Genomic DNA, 11,669 nt, shown 5'->3' on the forward strand with positions numbered 1-11,669 from the left:
ACAGCATGCCGGACTGCGGATTCAGTCTATGCTAACTGCATCACAAGAACGCTCCAGGATTCCATGTCGAATTTCCCATCAAGCTTAACGGTAAGACCTCCGTGACAGATATTGAGCGAAGAGGTATTGTGGAGAGGCGATGGCTGGTGGTACACCGTAAGAGTTTTCGGTAGATACATTTTGACAACGAATTTTGATGGCTCTGTTCATCTACAGGATCGCGATACTCGCAAATTCGGCAACCTGTTATGCGACGGCGACCGATGAGTTTTTCTTCATCGCACTTGACTCGTCGAGACCTGGCTCAACCATGAGGATGAGCGGGAGTCAACTGTTATTGAAGACGTACTTGCATATTAAACAACCAGTTCTGGCTGTTGATGTCCCTTGTCGAGTTCTTCTGGGTGCTCTTTCGGCCATTCTATATCAGGGACTATTGTTATGGAGCTCTCCACAAGACACATGCTTTCGTCATTTCTTCATGCGATGAGGCCGAAGTTTTAAGCTTTGTTGTTGGATCTAACATGACACCTTTATTTCTCAAATGTTAGTTTTGGGCACAGACCGGTCAAGTTTTTGGGGGCGATATTGTAAGCTTAAGGGCGCTGCATACAATAAATACGCGCATGCATCTAGCTGTCTAATGGCAAATGCATATTAGCTCGCCATTGCTCCTGGGACGTTTATTTATACCCTATAATGTATAATATGACAAAGATCCATGGCCTATAGATTTGAATCTAGCAGCTGTGATAGAAATATTCGAAGTTTACGCTCAATGATAGTAAACAAACAATATGCTCCTAATTTTTCCTGATGCGGCTGCCATGCGTCAAATCATCTTCTAATCACAATATGCTCCACTGGACTAGACTTACGCTCACGCGAATTCAACCCTCATAGGATGAATTCAAACCATATCAGATATGAAAGGCGGCTTTGTAAATATGCCATATGTTGGTAGTTTATAATCTAGTCGAATCGTCCCAATCTCATCGTGCAGGCAACGCCCTTTTTAACCAGGGTCGGCATGCTGTCGACCAGCCCGAACTCTTGTTGCTTTCCTAGACAGGGGAAATGATAAAGACTCACGAGGAGTAGATATTCAAGTTGCTTGAGGTGCATTCGACTGCATGCTCGCAAGCGAGATCACTTAGCCAAGATTCTTAATGGTCTTTGCTAACTTTAACGAAGGTAGCAGGGTGAACAAATGATCCAAATCAGCCGATGGAAGAGGCATTTTCAATGCCACAGGTCATGCTGACGGAGGTTCTCCTTCACGAAGATACGTTCAGAGAAACCTCAGGGCCACTCGACATCTTGCTGGGCTCTATGTTTGAACCTTTTTCTTATTTGGTGTTGCAACAAAGATACTGGTTGATTCTTGCCAGTAGTCAGTAAAAGTGCACGACGGTATAATACGAAGTCACACCAGGTTAGGCTTGACTCTGTTTCTCTTCATGCTGAACTTCCCAGCAAACTCGTCGGAATTGTTGCGCTCCTCACGTGTTAAACGGATTGAATCTCATTTTCAATTGAGAGTAGAGACGAAGGGAACCAGGCCACATTCCCCTGTCTTTGCCTTATTACTTCGTGGGCAGGCTTGAGAGGTTGAGGCACACAGATCGTTCGGTCCCGGATATCTTTCTTATCGTAATGTCATACATGAGTTGAATTAAGTAGGGGTGGTAAGCTTTGCTTGACGAACAAATAGGTGTGACATATGACTCCGAAAAGCAAGTGAATACACGTGTCAAACTCGTTGTATTCGGCTTTTAGAACTGCTAAGATCTGATCACTATCATGCGGGAATCCCACGTCGAGCCTCATTTTTGAGCGCACCAACTTAGTAGAATCATGCTACAGACAGCGGATATGAGGTTGTGAAGAACGCCTTCCAAATTAACTTAGTGGACTTGTTACGGCAGGGTTAAGAAGACAATTCATCCTTTACAGTCCTCACCAACCACAGGTCACTCTGAGGCATTTTGACTTCAAACAACGGCGGGATGTGATGTGTCGTTGCCATATATAAGGCCGTCGAAAGAGTCACCGGGGAAAGGAGAGACAGCCAGTGAACGTCTGCCCGCTCGCGCCCAAGCGCACAAGTGGGATATCGCTAGACCACAACATGGCCTTGTTGTTGTTATCCCAAGAGTCTGCCGTCTTCGGACGTCTTTTTAGAAAGAGAACCCCACAACAATCAAATAGCCAGGCAGAATGCAGTGTCAGCGCCTTTTCTTGCTGGTTCCAGGACGGACGAGCGGGTAGGAAAAGGGCCATCAGGGTAGCTACAATACGAGGGAGATGCCGGATTTGTGATGGACTGCTGCACGACTATCTCTGCCGTGTCCCTTGGTGGGCGGCTGCAGACGTTCGTCTCATCTTGGGACCAGCATTTCTGGGCCCCGAAATTTCCCCACGCGTTCGGCTGCCGCTCGGCTGCGCTTTTGATGGCCATTGTTCACGAACCGCGGACGGTAGATTGCTTGCTTTCCATGACTTGGAGGTTAGGAGTCGTCCGGTTTGTAATACGATTGATGGTGGCGTTGTGCTGTGGGCGTCATCCTTCTTCGCGCATTTTCTTTTTCCTTCGCTGTGTCATGGGCCATCAGGGTGCCGGGTACCGTGATGGACAAGTTGCTCAAATCTCGAGCGTGTGATTGGTTGACGGCAACCAGCACAATCCCCATCACCGTCGCTTTTATCACGGCTTCATGCAGCACGGCTTGCGCCTCGTCCGTCTACTCCACCACTGTTTCTCGTCTTGCAAATTTGATCCAAAAAGAGGGGCCTTGACGCCTGTGGCCATCTCAGTACCTGCAACGACAGCAGTCTACAAAAGTCGACACAGCTCTCTCCAAGAGCTTGTTACTGCCGCACAGCCTGGTTTGTGAACCGGATCGACGTTGTAATACTGAATCTGCAACACACTCGTCTCCTCCAAGTCTGGTACAGGGACGACCCCACGCCATATTTTATCCGGCAGCATGGATCCATCACCTGTTCTACACGTCGCAACGCTGGTGGCACGACAGGAGAATCTGGACGAAGCAACAACCACGGTGCCTCTCATCGGCCAACCGGGATACTGTGGGACGGGCAATGAGTATGATGGAAGACTCGGTCTGCGTATATCGGCAATTTTCGTCATATTTGTCACCTCGCTTTGGGGTACTTGATTTTCCGTCACCATTCTCGTATATTCCTTTGCTGACGTTATGCACAGGCGCATGGTTTCCGATATTCACAAGGAGACGGTCTTCTGGAAAGATTTTTGACATTCTATTTTTTGCAGCAAAGTATTTCGGATCCGGAGTAATCATCGCTACCGCGTTTATCCACGTAAGCCCTTGTGAAATCAGTTTGATACGAGATAGTTTCTCTAACATCTTACACAGCTTTTGGCATCTGCCGTTTCGGCATTGGGAGACCCGTGCTTGACGGGACCAATCACAGAGTACAGTTGGGCGGAGGGGATCGCCCTCATGACTATTTTTATTCTCTTCTTCGCCGAGCTGATGACGATGCGGTATGGCAATTTTGGAGATGGTCACGATCACGGCCATTCCCATGGCCATAGCCACAACCACGAGGAAGCTGCCATTGGCACTGGTATTGGCGTCGAAGGCAAGGATGACGAAGCTAGGGTAAAGAAGGACCCTGAGGCTAGCAGCGCAGAAGATGCCTCCCGGCGCCATATTCATGCTCGTGGAGAAGATCATTTGGGCCACAGCCGCGAGCATCGCTCAAATGAAGACATCGGGTCCGACTGGCAAAGCCATGGCTTGCTTCCTGAGTCATATGCAGCCCAGATGACTGCTTTGTTTATCCTAGAGTTCGGCGTCATATTCCATTCCATCTTCATTGGACTCACGTTGGCCGTTTCTGGGGCAGAGTTCATTACGCTTTACATCGTTCTGGTATTCCACCAAACATTCGAAGGTCTTGGTTTGGGTACCCGTCTCGCGGCAGCTCCCTGGCCAGAGTCTAAGAAATGGACTCCGTACATCCTTGGTGCAGCGTACGCGCTTTCTACACCAATTGCGATAGCTATTGGTCTGGGTGTGCGAATGACGTAAGTGAACGTGAATACCGGCGTCTAATCGTGCGAAGCCATGCGAAACTTGAGATTTATTCTTGTTGTTCGGATCTTCGCATGATTTGATTTTCAATTTGTATAACTTCGTGCGTTCAATGCTAATTTCTCCAATAGTTATCCTCCCGGTGGAAGAACGGCCTTAATTACGAACGGCGTGTTCGACAGCATTTCCGCTGGTATTTTGCTGTAAGCATATCTTTTCACACTTTGTTGAACAAAAGAGACTAATAACCTACGTAGGTATACGGGTCTCGTCGAATTGATGGCACATGAATTCATGTTCAGTCCGTCAATGCAAAAGGCTAAGATATCTACGCTTCTAAGCGCTTTCGTCTTGATGTCTTTGGGTGCTGGTTTGATGGCTTTGCTCGGAAAATGGGCGTAATTAAGCCACAGTGAAAAAATTAGTCGAAAAGATCGCCTGTACTTCTTAGATGTGCTCATTGGTCTTTGATTGAGATAGAGGCTTGTATCCTTGAAGATCGGTACTGGAAAATTCAACTTTGATAGCATAGATAGGTCATGATACCCCCACTAGGATTAAACTTAAGGGTTTTTTGGTATTCCGATTCGAACGTGTTTTTCAAACAGATCATCCTTGGACCCTTCGGTTACTTTGTGAGGATCCGCGATCCACCTGATCCACTCGTCTTCGTCTTCCTCGCTCAGCTCATCCCCGTAGGACGAATCTTGATCGGCACTCTGCTCTGCGTCACTTCCAACATCTCCATGGAAACTTTCTTCGTCCGCATTTTCCTCTTCATCATCCATATTTCGCTCTGATCCGGTGTCCTTCACTGACAATGATGTCATTGCGGAAGACAGCGAAATGATATCTGAGAAGCTCATTCGCGAACCCGTCGAGTGTCGACTTGTGCTTCGCGGCGGTCTAGATTCTAGAAGCTGTTCGTGATGCTCTTGTTTCTCGACGCCATGCAATCCCTCTCCCAGCTGCCAAGGCTCTGCAGGTGGAGGCGACAATGTAGGCGGGCCATCGATGAGCGACGAAAAATCGAACTTTACTTTTCGTCGCTTGGGAGACGCGGGCGTGTGTTCGACAAGCTGCGGAGCCTCAAGCTCTGGATTGAGCGGAGTGGAGTGTTCTTCAATCATCTTTTGCTTAAGCCATTGCTCAACGTGGATTTGGGCCTGGTGCTGCGCCCAGTGATTCTCTAGTTCGTCAGGGATGGGGACATGGTTGCTGTGGAGTAGATTTACGTTGGCGGGAAGAGAGTGCTCTTTAACATGCGCGATAGAATCAACTGTGGTTATGGCACGGCCGAGATCGAGGTTCTTGCACTGCTGAATATTTGAGACATGATGCATTGGAGCCAAATCCGCATGATGTATTGTATCGATCCAGGATTTGCCGTTCGCGTGAAAAGGCAATGCCCAGTCAAAGCTTGTCGAGTTGTTTGATTCCCATGTGTAAGCAGACAGACCGTTCCCGTACGTGTCATTGGAGCCGGCATCGACGGGGAGACTACTAAAGTCTGTGCTTCCTGTATGGTGCTGCAAGTCCAGCATTTGCAGTTCGTTTGCAGAAAGATCCCAGCATAACTGCGGCTCGTCACCCGGCAGAGTGGCGTATTGATAGAGTGAGACTTCGCGATGTGAAGGCACGGAATTTCCTAGGTCTATAAAGCTCGGCGTGCGGCGAATGTTTGTCGTAGTTTCAACGATATTGTTTGATTTTCTCGAAGGGAATCCGACTGTAGAGAACATCTCATCAACTCGACCAGGCTTCTGACCGTCATCTGGCTTATTAGATCCCTCGTGTATCTTTTCTGTGGATTTTGAGGCTCCTGAGATTCCTTGCTCTGATGATCGAAAGGGTGAATCGGGTGACTGCCGTGGTGTTGATCGCAGAGATCCTTCAGCCTGGCTTGATACAGGAGTCAATAATTTCGGAGAATCGCCAACCGCCTCGAGCGATGAACGGGGTGATGGATCAGGATCATGGTTACATTTGCGCTTCTTTCTTTTGCAGGCCACACATGCTCCTCGCACCCTTCGCATCCGATAGTCCGTCCGCTCCTCTTCGGTCATCGTACGACGTGGCCTTGCCCCCTTTGTAAGACCAAGGTCACTCTTCCACACGACTGTCATGTCTTCCCAGTCCTTGCTCTTTTTGGCTGCAACGTCATCCATTCCATTGGCAGAGCTCTTTCCTGCCTGGTGATTGCTCGTGGCTTTCTTCGCGCTTGCACCTGATCCATTTTGCTCCAGGCATGGAGCGTGCATTCTGAAAAGAGGCCTTTTTGAATCCTGGTAAGATTGAGTTGCCGACTTGACCTTGTCGACGGTCTTGCGCTTTTCTGGTACGTCGGCTGCCGACTCTGGTGAAGCATTTCCAAGTTCCGCTGCTAGAAATTGAACCAATGCCTCGCACATCCGCTCGCGATGCGTCTTTCTAGTAGGAAATGCCTTTTTCAAAGCTTCAAACAGCTCATCCGAATCCTTGGGCGGCCGCCATTCTATACCGGCAACAGGATCATAGCTCGAAGGGCTGAACACGCGAACGAGCTTGAAGCCCCGAGGCCCAAGGTCATCATTGCTCTCCAGCTGTTTCATTCGCATGGATGGATTAAATTGAATATAGTCTTATGCGCCTAGGGCCGCGTCTTCAGGCGCAAAGGACGGGCTTCCAAGCGTTCTTGTAGTCTTCATGAGCCACTGACCGGATGCTGCGAGCACTCGCCGCATAACCAAATTAGGAAAGTTGTGGCAGTGTTCGGCGTCATCGTCAAGGGTGGCATTTAGTGAACCTCAGGTGTGGCTTTAATGCGCTCCGGCTGCCTTGTGAGACTTCCCGTCCACCTTTGGATGGCCCATCTCCTATTAAGTTTTGGACGCTCAGGACAAGTTATAAAACCTTCGGTTGATGGTCAAGTACGCAGATAGATTCAACAATAGGAAGCTATCGAAATCGTGGTGCAAATTTTCATCTGAATTTGGATGTTCTTCCTTGGACGGTTATCGAGTGTGTCGCTGACGTCTTGGTCGACGCTTGTTTACATAATATCTATGCCGACGAGTGACGGGAGGAAGGTTAAGGTAGCTTAAGACGACAGAAGAGTGCTTGTGCATCTACAAGTAGCAAAGCGTGCAGTCGGAAAGCTCCTTGACATCTCAGCAAAGATCTTTGCTGTGGCTGCCCACATTGATGCAAGAAAGTCATGTTTACACAATGGGGGGTCAGAGCGTCAACATGGCCCAAGCTTTGGTAAACATTCAAAGTTGCACATCCAGTTCCACCACAACCCACCTCGCAGTCGTGCACAAGTATATCTTTTTGAATCGGCCATGTCAAACGCGCAGAGGCCGGGGCTCAAGTCTCGGGCAATGCCACCACCAAGCACGATGCGTCGCGGACTCAATCGCGCACACACAGCGACACCATCCATGAACGGCCGCGCCTCACCAGCAGATTCCATCGCATCCTCGCGGGTACGCTCACCCGCCGGCTCTGTGGCCTGTGGTAAACGAAAGGAGCGTGACTTTGATCGTGATTCAGGCGAAGGCGCCAATATCAATGTCGTCGTCCGCTGTCGAGGGCGGAGCGATCGTGAAGTCCGCGAAAACAGCGGCGTTGTCGTGAGAACGGATGGACTCAAGGGCAATTACGTTGAACTTTCCATGGGACCAAGCGCATTAAGTAACAAGACATATACCTTCGACAAGGTCTTCTCTCCGGCTGCAGATCAGATTATGATCTTCGATGAAGTGGTCTCGCCCATACTAGACGAAGTATATACTCTCTCATAATGTATCAAGAGGCAACTCTCTAACGGTTCTAGGTGCTGTCTGGCTTCAACTGCACGATCTTCGCATATGGGCAAACCGGCACAGGCAAAACATACACCATGTCGGGCGACATCTCGGATACTGTTCCCGTTCCTGACAGTGCAGGTATAATACCGCGAGTATTACATTCCTTGTTCGCAAAGCTGGACGGAGATAATGAGTCAGAAAACTCCGTCAAGTGCTCCTTCATCGAGCTATACAATGAAGAGCTGCGAGACTTGCTATCAGCCGATGACAGCGTCAAGCTGAAGATCTATGAAGAAAACAACAAGAAGGGCCACGTCACAACAATGGTTCAAGGAATGGAGGAGTCACACATTGTCTCTGCATCAAAGGGAATCCAGCTACTTCGCGAAGGAAGCCACAAGCGACAGGTTGCCGCGACAAAGTGCAATGACTTAAGTTCTAGAAGTCACACGATTTTCACAATCACCGTTTACATGAAGCGGACGGCAGACACGGGCGAGGAGTTTGTGAGTACCGGAAAGCTCAACTTGGTTGATTTGGCCGGAAGTGAGAATATTCAGCGAAGTGGAGCTGAAAATAAACGTGCAACGGAGGCGGGCTTAATCAACAAGAGCTTGCTCACTCTAGGCCGTGTTATTAACGCCCTTGTTGACCGCAGTAGTCACATTCCCTATCGGGAGTCGAAGCTCACGCGCCTACTGCAAGATTCGTTGGGAGGACCGACCAAAACATGCATCATTGCGACCCTGTCGCCTGCGAGGAGCAACTTGGAGGAGACGATCTCGACTCTTGATTATGCCTTCCGGGCGAAGAACATCCGGAACAAGCCCCAAGTTAATGCTATGGTCTCCAAGAAGACGATGCTAAAGGAATTTACGCACGAGATTGAGAAGCTAAAGAGCGAGCTGATAGCGACGCGACAACGAAACGGCGTTTACCTCACACAAGAGGCTTACGACGAGTTGACAATGGAGAATGAGTCTCGACGAATTCTGACCGATGAACAGAGAGACAAGATTCTAGCAATGGAGATCAATCTGCGCAATAAAGTGCAGGAGCTTTTCACATTGACCACAAACTTCAACAATCTCAAAAAGGACAACGAGATGACGAAGATGATGCTCGACGGCACAAAGACTATTCTTGAGAAAACGGAAGCAGTTCTTGATCATACACGGCGGAACCTGGCTGACGAAACTGCATTGCGGAAAGCTCATCAGGAGACCGAGGAGAACCTTTACGCTGTGGGCACGGACTTGCTTTCTACGCTTAGTCGAACGACGACGGACATCGATGCTCTTCATTCGAAATTGAGGAGACGGTCGCATTTGCACTCCGCGAATCGACAACACTGGAGCTCTGCGCAGTCACAAGTGTCCAACACAACACGCCTCGTCGAAGATCGGTTGAGCGCGCTTCAGGAACATCAAGAAAACCTCATTGAAAGTCTAACGCAGCGCATGCAAACTTTCGTGCAGGACGAGCTGCAAAAACTGAAAGATTCCCAGGAGATGCTGCAAGAAAAGGCACGAGCATTCGGGAAGTCGCACGCTGAAGTCAATAGTCAGACGGCAAAGTCCCGTGATGATGTTAATGGTGTTCTGGAAGAGATCAAGCTCCTCCGCGAAGAAGTTAAGACTAAGGTTGGCGCAGGACTGAATGATCTTTCGGCTGCGGCAGAAAGGATATCTGCCGGGATCTTGACGGAGATCGATGCGTTCCACGCTCAACTGCACACTTCCTATGCCTCCCTCGGCAAAGACTTCAAGACGACGTTTGACGACCTTGTCCGACGGCTTAATGAGCAGCAATCCGAAGCTGAGAAGCTGCAAGATCAGATAGTTAAGGCAAACGAAGAACTAGCACTGAGGAACAACGAAGCTGAGGCTAGATTGGCTGCATTGATAGAGGAGGAGCAGCAGCAACAGGCCACTGAGCGAGAAGCATTGATGTCTCAGATTTCGGCGCTGATCAACTCGACAGCCAAGAAGCAGCAGGATCGTGTCGCCACAGCCCTAAGCAGCGTTCGCTGCCAGATGGACCAAAGCCGTGCCGCCCATGGACAGGTTCACGAAGCGTTCATCACTGGCAGCCAATCATGGTCGGCACAAGCGCAGGCGTTGGTAAGCAGTGTGGTGGAATCTAGAGAAAGTGTGAAGACAAAGATTAAGTCTGACTTTGCTGTGAGTTCAATGGCCTCAGTTGAGCTTGAATATGATACTGACGTGAATAGGTTGCAAACACCAACACAGAATCTCTGCGATCGGTCACAAAGTCGGTCCACAATTCGACTGTGCAGACTGTCAAGGAGCAAATGCAGCACCTGGACACTCAACTTATGGGGCTTGATGAGATCGTAAGCCGTATTCAAGAGCACAACAATACGCATCACGAAGCGCATTCCGCTTCGCTTGCAATCTTAAGCTCCGATGTACAGGCATCGTACAAGAATATCGGCGAGCACTTCCAGACGTCTTTCGTGAGAATTGAAGAGCTTGATTCAGACATGGCCGAACGTGCCTCTGCTTTGCAAGAGACGCTTCCGTCTTTGGGAGCAGGGTCCGATATTCGAGAACCACTGTCTAGCTTGCGAGCAGAATTAGAGGCCGATGCGCTTGAGGAATACAAGATCACTGGGCAGACCCCGCAGCGCACGCAGTACAACTACCCGCGCAAACTGCCTCGTACTGAGCAGCACGAGGTCATACTAGCTAAGCTACACGGTTCGCCGCTTGGCTCGCCGAGCAAACGCAGCCCGACAAAGGCACCCGTTTTCACGGACTCATCCTCCGACTTGTCTGCGGCGTCCCATTCGGCTACTTCCAGTGGTGGAGCCACCACACCCGGTTTGAGAGAAGTAGACATCAACATTGTCGCCGCCCCCGCTGACGTGCAGAGCAGCACCGCAGATAAGGACGGCTTGGGTGCTCTAGGGATGCCTCCTCTGAAGAGGCAGCACCCGAACTCCGGGTCGGATTCGAAGCTGCCTGGTCCGAAAAAGCGGGCCACCAGGATGACGGTTGCAGGGAGCGCTGCGGAGAAGCTGGCGAGCGGCGAGAGAGAGAACTTGACCGTAGATCTGAGCAGAAGCGTTGGAGCTGGAGCAATCCATCCGGGCATTGGACGGCGACTGAGGAGTCACAACAGCGGGTAGGAGACAAACATCGTCTTCGGCGAACATGCTGGAACCTGGCGTCGGTGGAGCTTTCTCATCAGGCCGTCTTGTTTTAAGGGATACCCACAAGTCGTTGTCTTTTTGAGCTTTTTTCGTGCCATTTTAGATGTGGAAGCATATGATTTTTGTTCCCTCTTCCTTTGACCACCCACTGGGCCAATCTCAATTCCCTTCTCTTTTTTTTTCCTTTCCCTCGTCGCGTCCGTATCCGCACGTGCTGTTTCCCCTGCCTGGAGTTGACCTGGCTGATTCCTGCACGAGTCAATAGCACCGTGATGACCGTCCCTTTGTGATCGAGCTGGGATGTATGAAGCGCAGACGTGAACGCGAAAGGCCGCCCTGTCTTCCTGCATGCCTGGCGTACATATGTGTGCCCGCGGAGACGTTTCGCGCTGCGCTGCACCGTCTGATGAGCTTTCTTCTTCCGTCTTCTTCCTGCAGCGGTAGGGTACTAGCCCCTCATAGGAACATCCGCATCCCCTCGTCGAGGCCGTCAACTCCGACAGATCCACGAGCGTGCGACGCCGTCCGCGTTACCTTGACTTCCTCGCCCAGGACCACACACGCGCGCATACACACAGAGAGGGATTCGAAGCGGACAGCGGAAGGGAAGACAGG

The 11,669-nt window shown here is 50.1% G+C and overlaps 3 protein-coding genes across 3 annotated transcripts; 2 read left to right on the forward strand and 1 right to left on the reverse strand.

Annotated features, from left to right (window-relative positions):
* Nucleotides 1-2,747: 2,747 nt before the first annotated feature.
* PV09_06991 (uncharacterized protein) lies at nt 2,748-4,671 on the forward strand. The gene is made up of 5 exons (XM_016360705.1): nt 2,748-3,174; nt 3,230-3,345; nt 3,402-4,078; nt 4,217-4,288; nt 4,343-4,671. The coding sequence occupies exons 1-5, from the start codon at nt 2,991-2,993 to the stop codon at nt 4,485-4,487; spliced, it is 1,194 nt and encodes a 397-aa protein (XP_016211382.1). The 5' UTR covers nt 2,748-2,990; the 3' UTR covers nt 4,488-4,671.
* On the reverse strand, nt 4,060-6,819 carry PV09_06992 (uncharacterized protein). The gene is made up of 2 exons (XM_016360706.1): nt 4,339-6,819; nt 4,060-4,275 (listed from the first exon to the last, which is right to left on the reverse strand). Exon 1 carries the CDS (start codon nt 6,680-6,682, stop codon nt 4,649-4,651), a length of 2,034 nt encoding a protein of 677 aa, XP_016211383.1. The 5' UTR covers nt 6,683-6,819; the 3' UTR covers nt 4,060-4,275; nt 4,339-4,648.
* A 561-nt stretch (nt 6,820-7,380) lies between these two features.
* PV09_06993 (uncharacterized protein) lies at nt 7,381-11,297 on the forward strand. The gene is made up of 3 exons (XM_016360707.1): nt 7,381-7,852; nt 7,903-10,059; nt 10,110-11,297. The coding sequence occupies exons 1-3, from the start codon at nt 7,409-7,411 to the stop codon at nt 11,028-11,030; spliced, it is 3,522 nt and encodes a 1,173-aa protein (XP_016211384.1). The 5' UTR covers nt 7,381-7,408; the 3' UTR covers nt 11,031-11,297.
* Nucleotides 11,298-11,669: the final 372 nt, after the last annotated feature.

The sequence above is a fragment of the Verruconis gallopava genome (assembly GCF_000836295.1).
Source record: "Verruconis gallopava strain CBS 43764 unplaced genomic scaffold supercont1.26, whole genome shotgun sequence".
Lineage (NCBI taxonomy): Eukaryota > Fungi > Ascomycota > Dothideomycetes > Venturiales > Sympoventuriaceae > Verruconis > Verruconis gallopava.